Source organism: Girardinichthys multiradiatus, chromosome 21 (assembly GCF_021462225.1).
Source record: "Girardinichthys multiradiatus isolate DD_20200921_A chromosome 21, DD_fGirMul_XY1, whole genome shotgun sequence".
Taxonomy (NCBI): domain Eukaryota; kingdom Metazoa; phylum Chordata; class Actinopteri; order Cyprinodontiformes; family Goodeidae; genus Girardinichthys; species Girardinichthys multiradiatus.
Genome location: NC_061813.1, coordinates 33,587,495 through 33,605,152, shown reverse-complemented (window position 1 = coordinate 33,605,152; position 17,658 = coordinate 33,587,495). Strand labels below are relative to the sequence as shown.

The following is a 17,658-nucleotide window of genomic DNA, read 5'->3' as shown; positions in this document are numbered from 1 at the left end:
AAATTGTTCAAATGTTCAGAAGACCTTCCTTTTTAAAACAAACCCAAGGAGACGATCAACAAAAAAATACTTGCAGTCAATCCGAAACATCCAGAAACTGTCATCTTACTGCTTCAAATTCCTGCTCAGATCTTTTCAGCTCAAGCCTGACAAATACCCTCCCATCTGCATCTCCATGTTCCTCTCTGCCCTCACAGCTACAGCTCGCTTCTAAAAATACCTCCTCTGCAGCGCTGCCATGCGGCAGCTGCAGGACTGAGGAGTGGAAACTGGAGGTCTGTGACTGCTGGTGAAGTGACGGCAGTCTCTGTATGAGTTGATGAGATTGTCACAGGGGGACAATCAATACTTGAATGACAGCTTGATGAAGGCTGCCAGGAAATAAGTGAAGAGCAGAAAAGCTGCTAATAGTCGGCCGTTTTCTTCCATCTAAATCAAACATATCTCTGTTAACATTATTTACCTAAAGGATGGGATGTAAATTGAACATTTTCACGGAAAGCTGAGAATTTCTGCAGAATTCCATGCAGATAGAGGAAGTTTGCAGCAGTTTACCCACCTTTGGTACCGGAGAGCTCGGTCTGAGGCACAATAAGCGGGTGAATCTGGTTCTCCTCTTTTTGTTTTTCGCAACTGACGCTACTTCTGTCAGCATGGCTTTTCTTTGATTTAACCTGAACAAAACCACTAAACGGAGCTAATTAAAATCACATAAATAAAATCTCTGAGGTTTGGGGGGAAAAAACCCTCCAGGCCTTATATCCAACGCTGACATATTTCCTCATCTTTTCAGCACAGACTTTCATGAGAAAATGAAAGGGAGAGAGAGTAACAGTGCTGGACTTTAATCAACAGCACTCTACCTGTGGTGTCAGGTTACAGCTGCTGACTGCTCCCTCTGGATCTTAACTCCTCCAGTTAAATAGAAGCCAATTTCCTGGTTGTGGAAAGTACAGAGGAATGTTTGAGGTCTGCTTGACGATAATCTCAATGCCCGAAAGAAGAAGAAAAGCGAAACAAAGCATGATCGTTACATTTTATTCAAAACACTGATACTGGTGGAAAACGTTGGGGGGATTTCTATGTGGGGTTTGCCATTTGTCATCATTTGCAGCAAACATGAGCTGCAAAAGGTGGAGAAATAAGCCAGGAGAGAAGTGAATCAGCAGGAGAGGTATTAGTTAGGTTTCCCTTCTTACCAGAGCAGTGATATCCCTGGAAAACTGCAGCCCACAGGTTAGATAAGCGGGAAAAGAGACAAAGAAAGGGTTAGAAGAGGTAAACAGGTGAGTATGAAGAGATGAGAAACACAATGTTACAGAAAGAGGAGAGACTTCAGAGAAAACTACAAATTAGATGCACCAATTGTGGCTTTCATGGCCGATTCCAGTTTCCGAGTCTGGTAAAGATTTCAGAGTAAAATGTAGGAATATTTTGGTTTTCACAATATTCTGGACATTTTAGTATGAAATACACCATTTAGACATAAGTTACAATTACTTCCATGGTGTGAAGAAACTAGACTGGCCTGACCTCAACCTTAGAGCAGAGGCTGCAGTTCTGGTTTTCTCATCTAATTCTGAACACACTCCTAAACTTGGAAAATGTGGAAAAACTGTGGAAAATGTTTACAGAATAGTTAAAGTTGCTGTTGCTGGCAACAATGGGTCCATTAACAAATTATAGACTGAGAATAGGATGCCATCAAACTTCAAAATAGTGTATCTTTCTAGTTGGGTTTGATAGTCTGCACAATCCATAATAGTTTCTCTGCTTTTATTTTGTGTATCTGGACCATCTTAGATCAGCTCTAATTTCTAATCTAGGACACTAAGATTCTCCAAACCAGTTTGTGACCTTTAATGTCTTCATTTTGTTTTTAGATTGATGTGGCAAATAAGCGATAAAGGAAGTCATCAAACATTTTTTTAAATTTAGAAATGAAAATTGAAACATTTTCCTAGAGTTGAAAAAATGATGAAATCAAATTCCATATTTTTCCATGCTGTGTAGGAACCTTGTGTCTTGAACACTTGAACCCAAACCCTGACAGTGGAAAGGAACCACTTCATTTTAACGGAAGGAAACGTCCAGCAGAACCCGGCTCAACGTGAACGGCCTCTGTTGTCACCGACTGGGGACGCTCTGGTTCAGGAGTACTTTCTATGTCACACTTTCCTGTAACTAGCTATTATTATTAGCTTCAAATTTGTAAATTTGAAGCTAATAAATATGCATTTGAAAGAACCCAAAAGTGACACCAAGTCAGCTGTTTACATGACAACGTTTTAAAGTGAAAATGGAAATGTTTTGTAGCATTTCTACTGTTTGTGTACACAAACAGCAGAAATGCTTCCTCTGAAAACGGCATGTTTTGTTAACGGTTTCCTGAGTGTTTCGTTCTGAAAATGTCCCGGTCTCCGTACTGCTTGTGCTGCTGAGTCTTTTGAATCTAACAACAGTTCTCCAAAGTTCTCACTTTCTGCCCCGTTCTCTAAACATTAAGTGTTACCACACGTTGTTGAGTCTCAAAGAACATACCGCCTACTAGTGGTGTGCCGGGGAATTACACCATTTTCACGTTTCTACTAGAGTTGAGTGCATGAAGTTCATAATTAAAACATCCTGATGATGTGTTAACATAAATTGAAAAACGGATTATAGTCGTGTAAAACGGGTCCAAGTCAGCTGGTGTTACATCTCCTGTTCAATTGCAGAAGACAAACATCCATAACAAAGCAGTTTCCTCATAATTTTGAGTTAACTTACGATGCAGCTGCCTCATTAGCCCGCATGCATGGACAAGAAAACAGAAACCAGCTTTCTCATGCCAGATGTGTTTGTGCCAAAACAAAATAATAATGTGTGATTCTGGTCGCCTAATTAATTATGCTGTAGATACACCATGATGTGAGGAAGGCAGGAAGCGATAAAAACGGTAAACAACGTTGTCTTTTTGGAGTTATTCGTTTGGTGTAGCTGTTCGTACACATTACTGCATCTGTTCCCCATAAACCATCCACATCACAGCTGCTGTCAGAACAGCCACCTTTCCCCAGCAGAATCTCTGCCTTTCCTCTCTTCTCGTCACCTCCTCTCTGTGGCACCACCCTTCGGCCTTTCTGCATCTTCAGGCATTTTGATTGCGTCATTTTCACACTGACCTCCCCTTTCTCAGCTCTCCCATCAGTTAGACGCAGTTTATCCCATGTTCTGCATGCCGGCACGCTTTGCTGGATGTGTTTGTTTGCTGTAAACAGCATGCTGACAGGAGTCAGCTGACTGCAGCTGCCCTCCCTCTGGCTCTGGGTGGGCTCAGAGTCTCTCAGAAAACACATTTAAATATATGTCCAGTCACAGTTTGTTCATGCACGTGTTCTTTAAGACAGTGCGATGCATTTCACCGCATACAAAGGTAGTAGATTACATAGAGTAATAGACGGGAGATTTGAATACTGCATATGGTAAAAAATACCCGAATCGCTTGGCCTTGTGGGTGCTTGTTGTTGCTTTCTTTTTCCAACAGCATTTTATTAGTTGTGGCTGAGCTGAATGGGAAGAATTTAGCAGCTGTTTGATCTGACTCAACTCCGTGCTTCCCAAAAACGGCAGATAAACATGCAGCAACTGGTCTGAATCTGCTCCCAGCTGCTTTATTGTCTGCGGGGCTATGGACCCTCACTGGCAGCGTGGGCAGCTGGATTACGTCACAGGTCTGATCGGTAAATGGGTATGAAGCATTAAGTCTGGATCGGCTCCTGTTTTTGCTTCTTTCACTGTGTATTATGGCTGCTTCAACATCTTTAATCTTATCCACTATGCCATCTGGTTGTGATTCATGCAAATCCACATCCTCCACAAGCTCGCTGATGGACAGATCATGCATCTTTCTTTGTCAGGAAATCAGATAATCACTGACCTCCTGCTGAACGATCTCTCAACAGGTTCACATTTTAAGAAATTAAAGTAAGCCAACTGTCCGAAGTGATACTACTGTTCAGTTTTGTTGGACTACAAGTAAAAGGGTAAATTAAACACTTTGTGTTTCTGTTATAAAGGTCCAGAATAAAAAAACCCACAAAGGAAACATTTCTGACTTTAGGATCATTAGGATTTAATTTTAGAGGTTGGTCAGGAATCTGCAGCCTGGGACTGTACAGCCGCTTGTAGCTCCTAAGACCCTCTACGGTGGCTCTTCAAGGCCAAAAAAGTCACAAGCAATATTTCTTTTAGATATAAAGCATAAATGGTAATTTTCGTAGTTTTTCTGGGTTTTTTTTAAATCCATAGTCTGCAGAAGAGAGACCAGACACCTCAAAATAAATTACTTGGAGTGCTACTACTAGTGCCACAACACCCAAATGCTAAACGCAGACATTCTCTTTAAAGAGGCGCTGGTACCGGCGAACATAGAAAGAACATTTTGGATCTAATCGACAATTAGACAGTTTCAGGAGTAGATTTTACTGTATGGCTTGCAGAGAAACTGAATATCTGACAGTAAATGTCTTTGGACAGAGCTCTTTGCTGTGCTGAATCATGGCCTTTGTAGTTTTGACCCAAATTCTTTTGTTAGAACTGCAACCCATTGAACAAATTAATTCCCCAATTGAAGAAAATTAAAAACTAAAAATAGCAATAAAGGATCAAACAAGCAAATTTAGGGCATAAAAATCTTATTTAGGCCTAGAATTGAAATTAGTAAAATTTTAAAAGTTTTATAGGATCCCACATAAACCCTTGCTAGATCATGGCAGCTTCTGTGAGCTACCCCAAGATTCTTCGTTTTTTATTTTTTAAATATTGTTAAAATCGCATCTAATGAGGTGGATTTATAGTTACAACCCCACTAATAATCGATGGATACATACCAGCTGCAAAATGTCCTCATCTTTTGGCATCACACAGAGTTCCAACGTGGCATCGCTGATGCATGGAAAAAATCAGAGAGAAAAATATTTAGAGTTTCTTTAAAAATAGCAAAAATCACAAAAAAGCTCATGATTGAATCTGTAATCAACTGAGTTTTTACCCAATAAAAAGCTTTAAAAGTGTTAGCAGGGGACAAGCAGAGTGGTTGACATGTTTTCATAGTCATGCACACAGGTAAATATACTTTATATTAATCAGCCCATTAATCAGCCCCAACTAGTTTTAATAATGTTCCAGCTTCTCCTGGTATTGGCTGTTTGCTGTCTTTTTTATATGGTCCTTTTCAGTTATAATTCATACAAAGATAATTCAACTCAAATACAATAACCCCACAGTGTTTTTGGGATATTTAAGACAAAATGTGAAAAATTAGGAGCATTGTAAGATAAATATTCCTTGGGAACACTGAAACATGCAATATATGTCCTAATAAAGGATATATATAATCATTTAAGGTTTTCCCTTTCAAATGTATGCAGGTTTGTAGTTCATGACAGTTAATTTCCATTTTTAGACCCCAGCCTCAGACGTCGACAGTTAACAAAATGGCCACCCAGGACCAGTAAGGAGGAAGTTGGGGGAAATGTAGCTATAAGGCAGCAGACTGGAGACTTAACAAACTGGCACCCCACCCAGGGATTTAAAAGAGTTCTGTAAGGAGCCTGCCTGCAATTCATCACAACATTCAAGCAGAAATTGTAATCTCTGCTCCAGTTCTGACGAGCATTGCTACTCTGGTAAGGCTTTTTGTAAAAAACTTGTTCACCAGAATACAAGAGCCATGCAGTGATTTTTCTCACGTTTCTCTGCATAATCACCAGTTTTACTCTTAAGAGTTTTACTACTGGAACCTATTTGTCAAAACAACTATACCCACAACACGGTCTATCACGCTACCCAAACTCTAGGAGTCCATCTACAGTTACGGGTTTCAAAACAACGTGTCGTCTAGTCACTTCAAGCTCGTGTTACATGGAAAGGAGGTCAAATACTGGCTTACAATCTGTTGTTCAATTGACTCAGGCACTGTAGCTAATTATTGTGACTAATGACGCAAAAATGATTAATGATTTATATAAAGGGATCCCTTGTTGTCAGCGGATGTTTTTGACTAAGAAGACAGACAAAAGGTAAAAAAAAAAAACTAGATTTTTTCACCAGGGAAACTTTATGTTCACAAACAACACTGGAGGTCGTCTCACCATCCAAGCTGTGGCATGGAATGTTATTTATTATGGCTTCCCTTAAATCCAATAACTTAATAACCCAGACTTTTGACAGTCCTGGGCCAAACAGTGTTTTAACTGGACGAAGAGAAACTGGTCCTCCTTACCTGTTTGCTTTCATAAAGCTCATCCACTTGTTTTGCATACAGGATCTTTTGGAAAAGTAGGAGGGCTTACTCCAAATGTTTCTGTTACCAAAAAGTGGCCACACATCTGTCCAACACATTCTTGTTTAAAAAATGGCTTTTTATCAACAAATAAATAAATGTTCTGTTAACAACAAAATCAAAAGTCGTACCCTGTAGTTTCAGGTGACACCTTATCATCCATATATGTCTGTGCCTCCTGTTTTTCGAGAGACGTGGCTCCAATGTTTCATTTTTTTGTATGAAAAGTGTTTTAAAATAAATTGTCTGCTTCGAAAAAACAATGGAAAGACTGACGAAGATTTGTTTACGTTTAATACTTTCAAGATTTTTGCATTCTTGCTCTAAAAATACAAGGAAACTTGCCCTTTAAGATCGTTTCTCCCAACACAAAAATTAAGATGCCGCATAATTGCAGTCCTACCTGTTCTGGATCAAAGCTATGACTTGGGAGTAAGTCTTCCCGATGATGCTTTCACCGTTCACTTTCACAAGTCGATCCCCTGGAAGGAATTAAAGGAATAATTTAGAGAAGTGTCTACGTGGGGATCAGAAAAACACAATAATCCTGAGTCGAGAAACCAGTCCAGTAACTCCATCCAGCACAAACATGCATTACCTCTGCTCAGATCAAACAGGAACAATAATAATCCTACATGTGTGCATTTGACAGGACGTTCAGAGTTTCTGAAGATGACCATCTTCAACAGGAAGAGAGGCGAGGTGAGTTTAGGGGATAAACCGGATAAATGTGGGAAAACACTGCCCTCCCTTCTCCCAGGGGAGCGGACAGATAAAAGCAGACAGCTCTGAGGGCTTGTCCGCACCACTTACTGTAACATTTCCTGTAATAAAGAGCTGACTTGGCAACTCAGAGCTCCTAACATCACTTTCACTTCAAGGAAACTTTAAGGTGCTGATTCATTGCCTCTCTACGTCAGAGGTTTTAGAAGTATTTTTATCTTTACTGTGTCGAATTAGAACTGATTCATGTATTAATAAGATAAGAAACAAAGTAGAAATAGACGAGACCAGAGCCATGGCAAACAAAGAACGTTAACACTTTGTTCAACCTCCCACAGAGGAGTCATCTGTTATTTTGTACCTCCTGGCAGTTTATGCTAAAGTGGAATTACCTTCAGTAAAGTACATTAATAGAAGATCTGCCAATTATGACAAATGGCACACCTTCCCCCTCCACAATCACTGTGTACCTGTGCAGAGTCCAGCTCCGTGGGCGGGGCCACCCTCCTTCACTTGCTTGACGAAAATGGTGTCCATTGGCTCCAGACGGTTCCTCTGTCTCCCTGGCCCTGGATAAATTAAATTCCATAATTTGACTAACATGAAAACACAAACAGGTGAACTTTGAACTTTAGATGCCCTTCGTCACTTCGTTTATTCACTGTGTTTTTAGTCCCACTGCACAGCACTGCCTCGCTCTTGTGGGCCGGCATGTTACTGCAGCAGGCTGGCACGTAATGTTCGGATTTGGAAACAATCTGCATCTCATAAAACAACATAAACGACTAAAGGAAGCCTATGTGACATTATAGTCTGGTTCGTTTATTTTTAGTAAAAACAGCTACTGCAGATCACAGTAAACATGATCTGACTTGATCTGCAAGTTGAAAGCCAAATCTATTTTTAGCACTATTTATTTTACTAAAATGCTAAGCAAGAAAACAACTGTTGGGCAGAAGGAAGCGGATTTTCTCAGAAACAGTGTTATATTTCATGATCATCCTGGTTCTCATCTTTCTAGACTTGCTGGTTGCTACCTGCCATGCTGCAGTGAAGCTCCGTTCCTGCAGTTCCCAGAGCAACTTGATGCAACCCTCACCCATGCTGTACGTGGACGTTGCCTACGAACACACACCCCTCCCCTCCCATCTCTCGCCAGACTCACCCAGCAACAAACTCTGCGGCACAAATTGGATTCTGCAGGTTTCCACGCCTGCAGCTGGATGAGCGGGATTACATGTGGAAATCTCAAGCTTTGGACATTTTTAATGCCCCAAAGTGTCTTAGTAAAAGCATAAACTGCAGCGACCATTAATTAAAAACACAAGCGTGCCTCAGAGCGACTCCAGCTGCTCTGAAACATTGAATTAAAGTTGAACTGTTACTGCATTCCAGCACAAAGCAGTTTATACTGTTTAAAACTAAGTTTGAATAAAACAAAACAAGGTAATGTTAGAAGTAGGACTGGTCTAAAAAGGAAAGGTCTAGTAGCACCCAGACTATATGTCCAGACTGACATAGTCAGATTCATGTTCTTTTAGCCTAGTTAAGACAGGTGTGGACCTAAAGGCTGTTTAGGTTTTAATTTGTATTTAACAGCAACCTAACAACTAATGAAGTGGTTCTTTCCAGTAATTCTATGTATTGCTGGAAGTTGTGCAGCAACAAATGGGTTTTATCACTGTGTGGCCTGAAAGGTGACGTTCCCGGTAAATGGTGTCCCTTTTTTAGAAGAAAATAACAAAAAACTGACATGTAGAGGAATTACAAACCCAATGATTGCAATGATTGTGGAAAAAAAGAACAAATTACACAATGCCCTTTTTTCTTGCTCACAACATCTAAGTTTCTGTAGATATAAAATTCCCCAATCAAGTATTGATCAGCTACAATAAGACTATCAAACTCAGGTCAGAGCATTCAGGTCAACTAATTAATTACAGTTAGAAACCTTGGCTCAATAACAAGGGGAATAGAGCCTTTTCAGTGGGGGTCCTTAGCTAACCTTAAATAAAAGCCACTCTGCGAATAATCTATATGAATAAGGTGGATTTCTCAAGATAATAACATGAATATCTTGTCATCTTGAGAATATAATAAAAATAAAAACGTAAATATTTCTAGCACCAGCCACCGCCATTCTGGGCTTTCACACTTCTCAATTAATCATTCCTTACAATCCCACTGCTTTTATTTATAGTTGTACAGGATGGATGGATGAGAGCTTTTATGGTGTGGGAGAAATTAATTTCATTTCATTTATCACAACCTCGCCTGGATTTGAGATTCTAAGACGTGAACCTCAGGCAGAAAGAGAAGCGGTTTGAAAAACTGGGCCACTGCATGTCATTGAGACCGCGCAGGTTACCTGCATCAAATATTTATGAAATATTCATACTGATATCAACTGGCTGGACAGTGATGCTTGAACAAAATATGAAAAATAAATGTTTCATTGTAAAAGTGAGATCGATCTTACATTAGAAATGCAAGATAAACCCCCTGAGGGAAACAACCTATGAGTTCTTTTCATTTACAGCCATTTAAAACTATCTCAAAGTTGTCCACAGGAGGGCAGTACATACTACACTGCTCTGATGGATCCGCGTTTGAGATGATGTCTACCAAGTCTTCATACATCCAACTAGAGCTGCTTTTACCTGCTGTAATAAAACAAATCAACACTTAATTTCTAAAATGTAATGCAATGTTCTTGTCTCTGGTGTTTCAGCAGGTAAAAATAGTGGCTCCCAAGGTTGGACCCCTCTGTGTGTGATGCTGAAATGATCTCCGGAAATCACATTAATACCATATTTCTGCCACAATTTTTATAGTGGATAAAGAAAACAAAGATGGCCTTGTTCACCTGATTTATGAGTAAACTTTGTTTTTTTTGTTTGTTTTTTTTTACTGTAGTTGAAGGCTGAGAGGTGTGGGAACCACTGAGAAAGTAAACCTTTAACAGGTTTCTGACATGTTCTTCCATGTCACACATATAGTTTTCCAAGCTTAAATTTTCACAGTTCTCAGTCGTTTTTACCCTAAATTTGCAGCTTTACTTTAAATTTGGAAACTTTAAACAAGTTAACTTAAATTTTATGTGTTTTTGCTAATTACATGTAAAAAGTAAGAAATGTTTTAAAATATTGTTTAGTAGGACACATTTTTTTTATCACTTTGTTCATTTGCTCATTTGAAAGTTGCACATTAGCTTCAGCCTAATGCTTTACAAGCATTTTATGGCTGTGGTTACTGTGAAATAAAAAGTATTTTGCCAGTCAAACTGATATTATGCTGCCAGGTAACCTTTCCCAGTTAACGGTGATTGGGCTGTATGCGTGCCTGAGTGTACACACTGCTCTCTGCCTCTCAACAAGCTCTGGTCTGGCTGCCGTCCTGTGTTGCACAGCTGGGCCCGGTTGTGTGGGCCAGCTACCCGCTCCCCTGTTGTTTTGGGTTAGATAATATTATTCTAGAGAGAATTGGGTCAGCTGCCAAATCACTGCATTAACCTCAGAGTAAAAAAAACCCTCTTCAACATTAACATTTTTGTCACTCTCACGTTTACAAGCCACCACAACCACAAACAGATGTACGAACATACACTGCACCCTCTGCACATGGGCTGAGGCTTTCAAACCCAAAGGAGAAGGTCTGTGTTTATGTTTAGATTACTATCTACAGTAGGTCTGATTCACAGGAGAAATCTGATGATGGGAAGCGCAAAATACTGGCAAAGGAAGCCTCCCCTTAGAGTGGGAAGGTCAAAGCACAAGTACAATTTACATCAATTCATAATTCAAATGTCCTTTGAAAAGCATCAAAGACCATCAAAGACCTTCATTCTTAGAAAGAGAGTCACTCAGATGGTAAGGAAACATGTCGGTGCAGATCTCAGATGAATGGTGCAATATCTCTAACCCCTGAACTCCGTAAACACACATCTGATAAAGTTCAAATGCTTTCAAAGCTTCTGTCACCAAACGGAGGAAACTGTGTTCATATTTAAAATATTTACAAATGACAACAAGACATCTGAGATGATTGAGAAACAATTCTACAAGACGACCAAATTTACATCTTTAAAATCTAACAAATCATAAGTTAACTTTTCCAGAACTTATCAAATACTTTCCCAGAACTTTTCAAAGGATTTCCTTGAACTTTTGTGGAACTACAGGTTACAGGTACTTTCCCAGAACCTAGACATTACTTACCAGGTACTTTTCTAGAACGTTTATGGAAGTTACTAGTTACTTTATTGAAAAGTAATTGCTACTTTCCAGAAAGTACCAGGCAAATTACAAGAAAAGTAACCAGTAAATTCAGGGATGGTAACCGGTAAGTTCCACAAGAGTAACCTGAAAGTTCCATGAAAGTTCCAAGAAAGTACATGGTAAGTACTGGAAAGTAAACTCTAACTTCTGCAAAAGTACTAGGTAAGTTCAGGGAAATAAACTAGTTAGTTCCATGAAAGTACTTCAAGTCACCTCATAATAATGCCCCGTTTCTTCAAATACCCTTTAATTTTTGGCAAAGCTTTAGGAAAATATGTGTGAAATTCTAGAAAATAACTTTCAAGTTCGGAGAAAGTAACCTTTAGGTTTCAGAAATGTACCAAGTAGGGTCAATGAAAGTCCACCATTAAAAATCACCCGATCACACAGCCCAGCTCCTGAAAGTAGCCAGTACATTTTGGCAAAGTTCCAGGAAAGTATCTGGGAAGTAGGACGTTACTAGAAAATCTTGCGATGGTGTGAAAATGGAGATATCAGCTGCCATATCTGCCTTTTTTCTCCTTTTGTCTCTTTCTAATATTTGCTTCCATCACTCTGTGACCTTTAGCATGTTGGGCAACGTTCATAAAACCTGGGATATACTAGCCCACAGTTATTACCCTCTGAACAGTCCTTCTTGATTTGAAAATTGCACAGTGATATTGCAATGACGACATATTAGCGATATATTGTGAAGCCTTACTGGAAAGCTTAGAAAAGAACCAGGTAGATTCAGGAAAGTTCATGGAAAATTACCTGTAAGTTAAGAAAAGGTAGTAGCTTTATTTTACATCTAATTTTACAAGCAAATGCTTTCCTTTTCAACTTAGAGAAACAAAAAGCTGGGAGGTCACCTCAAGCATCTGTTGAATGGTGTGTCTGTTCTCACACACACCTTTCAAAACACATACACATATATATACACATTCATAACTTGTGTTTTCCCACCAGAACAGGAAGGTGGGAGAGTTCTTTCCATCACTCTGTTTCAGAAGAATTACACATACCAAAAACCACCTGGGATAAAGAAAAGTACATTTTACTGATACATACAGCAAGAATATATTCAATGATTTGTTTTCTCTTTGTTAAATGAGGCAAATCACACAACAAGGGAGCTTAGGTTCAAGTAGGGGAACAAGTGACAAACATCTGGAGCTAGTTGGTTTGATTTCAGCCTGAATTGTTGAATCTATTTCCAGGAAACTGAACATAAGATAAACATTCCCTGGAACAGATTATCTAACTGTACCAAGCAGAGTTAGTGTGCTAATAAAAGAGAGTCTGAAGGATTGGATGTACTGCCTTTACAAATCTTTAATGCATTTTCAAAACTGTTAGGAATACTGAACTCAAGCTTATAACCAGCATGCGGGTTTGATGTGGTATTAAATTTACAATACGCCTCGTTAATTGCCACGTTCACACGAATGACGAGATTTGATTCTTATGTTTCAAAGTTTAAAACTGGCTAAATTAAGTGAAACAAACTCTAAAGACAGGATTTGAGTGGGTTTTTCACCATCCCACAACTAGAAATCCAATATGGCTGCAATATAAGCATTATAACAGCCGCCTTCATAAACTGTGCCTTTGCACTTCTGGAAGTTTGTATCTCACAATTGGAGTGCAAATAATACTGTACAACATCTAAATTCAATAAAGGTTGTTTAGATGGAATTAATTCACAGCAACAATCGTAGACCGCTTAAAAAACACAACAGGTAAAAATTGTAGCCTGTTGTATTTAGTCTCATTCAGTCCATTCTGTTCAAATTCTTAACATTACAGCTCAGTACAGTACAGGCAGAGTCGGTAGATCATGTCAGTTATATAGAATAAGTAATCTTGTTTTTCTTCTCCATAGAAAGTACTCTCTGCATAGTATTGTTTATTTAGCTGTACATTTTTCCTGGACAGAAACATTGATGGTGCTACAGCTGCCATTGATGTCTGCTGTGTGTTTTCCTTTCCCCTAGAAAGTACACCTGGCTCAGTGTATAACTTTGCCTCTTTTAATGGACGGAGCCACTGACAAATCTATTGCTGCCATTAATTCTGTGTACTTTTATCATTTCTTTCCATAGTAGGTACTCCTAGTTGATGCTTCTATGTTTAGCTGTGTCTCTTTTCTGGACAAAGCCATCATTGAAGCTTTTGCTGCCATAAACTCTGTGTACTCTCTTGTTTCTCTTCTCTGTAAAAAGTATTAATGATTGAGCACTTCTGTGTTTAACTGAGTCTCTTTTCTGAACTGACATTGATGGAGACATTGCTGCCATAAACTCTGTTCACTCTCTTTCCTGTAGAAGGTAGTCCTGTTCAAGTGTGACTGTGTTGATCTCTGTTTCTTTCCTGGAAAGAGTAATTGACTGAGCTGTAACTGCCATTAACTCTATTTATTTTTACTTCCTATTGAAAACACACCAGGCCTTGACTGTTGACATTGACCGAGCTTTTTTTCCCCATAAACTTTGTGTACTCTCTTTGTTTTCTTTTACCATAGAAGGTACTCCTGGTCAAGTGATTCTGTGCTTATCTCTGTTCCAATTATTTGTGTCCTCCCTTGGTTATGCTTCTTATAGAAAGTATACATCGTGCAGTGCTTTGGTGTTTTATTGTGACTCTTCTCATGGCTGGACCAACTGATTGGCACCATTTATCCTTGTACTATACCTATTTTTCTTTCCCTTTGTTTATGTGTGTCTTTTTTACTGGAGAATTGACAGGGTTATAGGTGCCAGTAACTCTTTAGTGACTGAATTTAATTACGATTATAAAACTGTTTTTGTTGTCACACAGATGCTAGGTTAAATAGAGGTATATAGTTTAAATACATTATAACATACATCGAATATATATTTTTATATAAATGTAGATATGATGCAAATTAGCAAAATTAGGGATTATTGTGTATTATGGTAACTAAAAAAACTTCCTGGTCACAGGTATGTAGATTATTTTATTAATGCAGTTAATTCTAAGCAGGGCTTTGAAACAGAATTACTGCAGAAAATTCTGTATAATCTATTCTGGTCATTTCAAACACAGCTTCAGACTATAAAATATTATATCTGAAAGGCATTCAGATTCTCACCACTAAATGTACTTCCAATACAATTGTAGGTCAGCTGCATTAATACTGGAAGTAGCTAGAGGTATTAAGGGTGTAACGGCAGACATATTCGGACCAAAAATATCCGGTACAGCCTTGTTGGTTTTGTATGCACGTGTGCTGAACAAATACAGCCTTGTTTATGTGTGGAACTAAGTGCACAATGCAATGTCATGCCAAAACAAAACAGGGAGGACTCCCAGCTATCACTAAACTGCAGTTTGGGAACATTACGATTTCTCATGCAGCTACAGAGGAGAAAGACAGTTGGGCCGAACCCAAGCTTTACGTCAGCATTTTTCAATAGCGATGAGGTGCTGCACCGCAGCTTGTTCTACACTGAACTTAATTACTCCCCTGAAACAACTTCAAGCTGAATGTAAACATCACAGACAAGGGAGAAAAACTGGCATCCAATCAGCCCAAACTCTGTATATCTATGAGATGCAAGTCGGGAGGAATCCCCGCGGATGAGAAGGGACCTTCCCAACAGCTGCTTAGGCTGCATTCAGGCACAGCTGCGACACTGGATTGTCTAGATATCAAAACAACTACAACGTGTTATTCTCAAATAGGGGCTCAGTCTTGTTCAAAAAATGTTAAACATCAACCCTGACCTGATTTTTCATTTGGTTTTATTGTTGTGTAATCTACCTATCAAGGCTCTGCGTTTTATGACTGACGGCAGCTATTGTGTTTTGTTTGTTACAGCAAATTGTCAATCCCTACCTGCCCACAGACTCTCTCACTGGGTGTTTTTTTAATCTATAAATGCAGTCTTGGGCTTCTTCCTACATATTTATGCTTATTTCTGTGTACAGAACAGGAAAAGGCCGTTCAATTTTCTGCTCCTGCTACCTGGAATACCGTGCCAAAGATTTAAAACTGTCATCATTTGTGGAACCTTAAGTCAATTTTAAAAGACAGAGATATTAACTCACTTGGCTCTTTAACTGCCCGAATGTTTAAAGCTATATCTTGAGTGCATTTTTATGAATTGTGTAACTGCTGTTTATGTGTTTGTGTTGTTGGTCTTGTTGTCTGTTTTACGCTGCTGTATTGGCAAGCCACCCTTGGAAAATAGGTTTTAATCTCAGTTTTTCCTGGTTAAATAAAGGGTCCTACACTGGCTATGCCTGCTTATACTACCTTATTCATTGAAATATATATATATATCCAACCAAATCTCCAGTTAGGTCTCAAATTTTATCTTTCTGATGTTTTAGAACATAATAAAAAGAATGAATTTCAGAATCTAAAAAAAAAAATCCTTTGTTAACTGTTGTCCGAAGAAATAAAAAGAAAATCATCCATTTTTATTTATTTCTTTTGAGTACCAAAAACATACCACACTGTGATTTTTGTGTAGCGTTACACCCCTACTCCCCTTGCATGCGTGGGTTCTCTCCAGGTACTCCAGCTTCCTCCCACGGTCCAAAAACATGACTGTAAGGTTAACTAGCTATGTCTGTGTGTGCATGATTGCTTGTCTTGTGTGTCTCTGTGCTGCCCTGTGATGGACTGTCCAGGGCGTACACTCACCAGCCGTCACGGCCCTGCACGGATAAGCGCGTACGGACAACGGACGGATGAAAGAATGGGTCGCATTAGAAAACACAGGACCGGTTTGACTTCAATAGGACGAATTAAGATTTGTTTTTCTTGTAAAGTATCTTGAGAAGACATCTGCTGTGAGCTGGCACGAGCTATAAAAAGCTGATATGAACTGAATTGAAAGAGTCAGTGTCTACATTCAGGAAGTACAAACATACAAATAGTGGAGAGAAGAAACTGGATAACAAGGGAAGAGAAACGAAACCTTTTCTCGCAGCTTTACTAAAGTGAGCGTGTTTTAAAAGGCTCACTGGAGAAAACAGGAATTCTGTTTGCTTGTGCTGCCTCACATTCCCTCTACAGACTTTATGGGAACAAATTAAAATCCAAGCAAAAACGAAAAGGAGAGAAAAGTGAGGAAATAAAGTTGGGAAGAGACTCACGTTGAAAGAAAAGCAAATATTTTAACAGATGGGGAATTTTTTTGTGTTGCTCCTCTTGCTGTGCGGTTTAACAAGCATCGCAAAAAAGGATTTTACCCTTCAACAGCTTGATAAAACACACAACGGGACTGGAGCATTCACTTGGTAGTGGGCTGGAATGAAGATACAGGGGAAGATTTAGGATAAAAGTCTCTTGGTATGAACACAAATGAAAGCAAATCAACCGTTCCACAAACTAGACACAGTCAAAAGTTCCAGTTTTGTTTTCATGCTTTTACATTCTGAAAACAAAAGATTGTTTCTCTGTGCATCATCTGAGTGTTATGTTCTTTCTGGAGGTTTGAAGAGCATCCAGCGGCAACACCCAGCTAGTCAACATGAGGTCAGCTGACCCCCACCTGCTCCTCTCCAAACAGCAACTGCATTCAGCACACAGCGGACCCAGAGCCGAGCAAACAAGCTGAGCTCCAGCGCGCCAGGGAGGCTGCGCTGACCCGAACGTTAAAATAACCGAGCACATGGCATGTATTATCTGTCTGTGTTTCTGTGTGACTTCACATAGTTTTTCACTGACGTTCTGAATGTTTTTGGACCGATTACAGCCAGCAGAGTCCACAGCTGTCACATAGCAACCACAACAGTTTCTGCATATCAAGAAGAGAAACCACTAAAGTCAAAGACCGAGAAGTCCTGACAACATTTTTCACTGTGGACTGACTAGCGAAGGCTAAAACTGACCTTTTAACCCTTGTATATCTATTAAATATTTTTTTCTTCTTCTATTGCTTTCAGAACTCAGACAATTTGAGGAAGGATTGGTGCACCTCGCAGGATAGATGACATCATAAGGAAAGACGTGGAAATACTGAAGATCTCAGGATATGAGCAAGGAAGTTAAAGCTTGGACACAAATGGATCATCCAAATAGACAGTGACCCTAAGGATAGTTGGTTGGACAACTACATCAGGCCTTTATGGAACGGTCTCTTTGTAGGCAGAACTAAAAAGGTGTGTGATGCAGGCGGACTACAAACCTGACCCAGTTACACCAGTTCTGTCAGGAGGAATGAGCCAAAATTCCCGCAAACTATTGTTAGCAGTTTGTGAAAGGATATGCAAACGTCTTACTCATTCTTGCATTTGGCAAATTGAACAAATTTTAGTTATTCTAGCTGACCCAAAGCAGGTAAGGTTTGGTCTAAGTTAATGTCAGACAGTCAG

At 39.3% G+C, this 17,658-nt stretch overlaps 1 protein-coding gene across 6 annotated transcripts in view; it reads right to left on the bottom strand.

Moving 5' to 3' along the window:
• Nucleotides 1–17,658, bottom strand: part of LOC124857754 (rho GTPase-activating protein 21-like) — a 100,381-nt gene that overhangs the window by 24,139 nt on the left and 58,584 nt on the right. For 4 of the 6 annotated variants that reach the window (XM_047349167.1, XM_047349168.1, XM_047349170.1 and 1 more), the window contains 4 exons: nucleotides 7,519–7,617; nucleotides 6,729–6,807; nucleotides 4,872–4,926; nucleotides 1,200–1,223 (listed from right to left, as the gene is read on the bottom strand). In XM_047349167.1, coding sequence (XP_047205123.1) covers nucleotides 1,200–1,223; nucleotides 4,872–4,926; nucleotides 6,729–6,807; nucleotides 7,519–7,617 — 257 coding nt within the window. Of the gene's footprint in view, nucleotides 1–559; nucleotides 783–1,199; nucleotides 1,224–4,871; nucleotides 4,927–6,728; nucleotides 6,808–7,518; nucleotides 7,618–17,658 lie in introns of those variants that run through there. The other 2 variants (XM_047349166.1, XM_047349169.1) reach the window with 2 other exon arrangements.